This window comes from Fulmarus glacialis, unplaced genomic scaffold (genome assembly GCF_000690835.1).
Source record: "Fulmarus glacialis isolate BGI_N327 unplaced genomic scaffold, ASM69083v1 scaffold24604, whole genome shotgun sequence".
Classification (NCBI taxonomy): Eukaryota; Metazoa; Chordata; class Aves; order Procellariiformes; family Procellariidae; genus Fulmarus; species Fulmarus glacialis.
The window spans coordinates 34,239-35,871 of NW_009207746.1; the positions used below are offsets into that span (position 1 = coordinate 34,239).

At 65.5% G+C, this 1,633-nt stretch overlaps 1 protein-coding gene across 1 annotated transcript in view; it reads left to right on the plus strand.

Annotated features, from left to right (window-relative positions):
* LOC104075675 (alpha-2-macroglobulin-like protein 1) overlaps positions 1 to 1,633 on the plus strand; it is a 17,214-nt gene that overhangs the window by 13,886 nt on the left and 1,695 nt on the right. The window contains 5 exon segments of the mRNA XM_009576256.1: positions 145 to 321; positions 512 to 593; positions 729 to 885; positions 1,048 to 1,122; positions 1,309 to 1,465. Coding sequence (XP_009574551.1) covers positions 145 to 321; positions 512 to 593; positions 729 to 885; positions 1,048 to 1,122; positions 1,309 to 1,465 — 648 coding nt within the window.

Sequence of the window (1,633 nt, forward strand, 5' to 3'; positions counted from 1 at the left end):
CCTGGGGCAGGGAGGGTGCAGAGCTCCATGGCCCAAGCTCAGCAGGAGGTGGGACCTCCCAAAGCTGAGATGGGAGGGGGTACGGGGTGCTGGTGGCAGGGGGGCTCAGCCAGTGACGGTGCTCCCCATATCCCCCCGGGACAGGCGACATCATGGGCAATGCTCTGCAGAACCTCGACCGCCTCCTGGCCATGCCCTACGGCTGCGGGGAGCAGAATATGGTGCACTTCGCCCCCAACATCTACATCCAGCAGTACCTGGAGAAGAGCGGGCAGCTGCACCCCGACATCCGCGCCAAGGCGCAGGGCTTCCTGCAGAGCGGTGAGCGTCCCCAGCCCCACCTCTCCCTGTCCCACCCTGCCGGGCTACCGAGGGACACCACTGCCCCATATCCCTCCTCCCTATTTTCTACCTGCTCCTCGGGGTGGGTCTGGGCTCCAGGCTGCCTCTGGGGTCCCCTGGGGGTGTAAAGACCAGCATGTAAAGACTCATCCCCATTTTTTGGGGGTAGGGTATCAGCGAGAGTTGCTCTACAAACACGACGACGGCTCTTACAGCGCCTTCGGGAAGAGCGATCCCAGGGGCAATACCTGGTGAGGGACTGCACGGGGCTCAGGCAGGCTGTGCAGTGGCATCTCTCCGGGGACCGGCCGTCCCAGGGCTCCTCCTGCCACCAAGCGTACCCCAGCCCCAGTCTCCCATCCCTCTGACATCTCTCTGGCTCGTAGGCTGACAGCGTTTGTCCTCAAGTCCTTCGGGCAAGCCAGAGCCTACGTGGCCATCGAGGAGCAGCACATCACGGACGCACTGCGCTGGTTGCAGAAGAAGCAGCAGGAGACGGGCTGCTTCCGCAGCGTGGGGAAGCTCTTCAACAACGCGCTGCAGGTGGGTCGCTGGGGTGGGACATGGGGACATGCAGCTAGAGCCAGGTTGGCCCCAGCACATCCCTGGTGTGTGGTCTAGGCAGTGGGGGAGTCCCTGTGCCGGTGGCACGGCATGGCTGGACCCATCTCCTGCTGTCCCCATCTCCTGCTGTCCCCTTTGCAGGGTGGTGTCTCGGATGAGCTCTCGCTGTCGGCTTATGTCACAGCTGCGATGCTGGAGCTGGGGCTGTCCCCAACGGTGAGGATGACCCCATCTTCCCCGGAGGGGCTGGTGGGGTGGGGATGGGTGCTGGGGCAGGGAGTCTGGCTGTTCCAGGCCACCTCCTAGCCCAACCTGGGTGCAGCTGGTCTCACTGGGCAGAACTGGGGTCTCTGAGCAATGCCCGTGCCCGTGGGCTGGCTCCTGACTCTGCTCCTGTGCCAGAACCCAAAGGTGAGCTCAGCCCTGCAGTGCCTGGAGGCTTCGGCCACAGATGACCCCTACACGCAGGCGCTGCTCGCCTACGTCTTCGGGCTGGCGGGGCGCGGGGAGCAGCAGCGAGCCCGCCTGCAGAGTCTGGCCCAGCACAGCGTCAGCGCAGGTACCGCCCGGTGCAGGCAGTGGCACCTCTGGGCAGTGCCACCCTCTGCTTGGGTCACCCCATCCCATCTGCTTGGGACCCGCGGAGCAGGAGGGCTGAGCTCCCACCTCCTTCTCTCCCAGAGGGGCAGCTCTACTGGCGGAGGGAGGGGGAGGGGCTTCCGCGCCC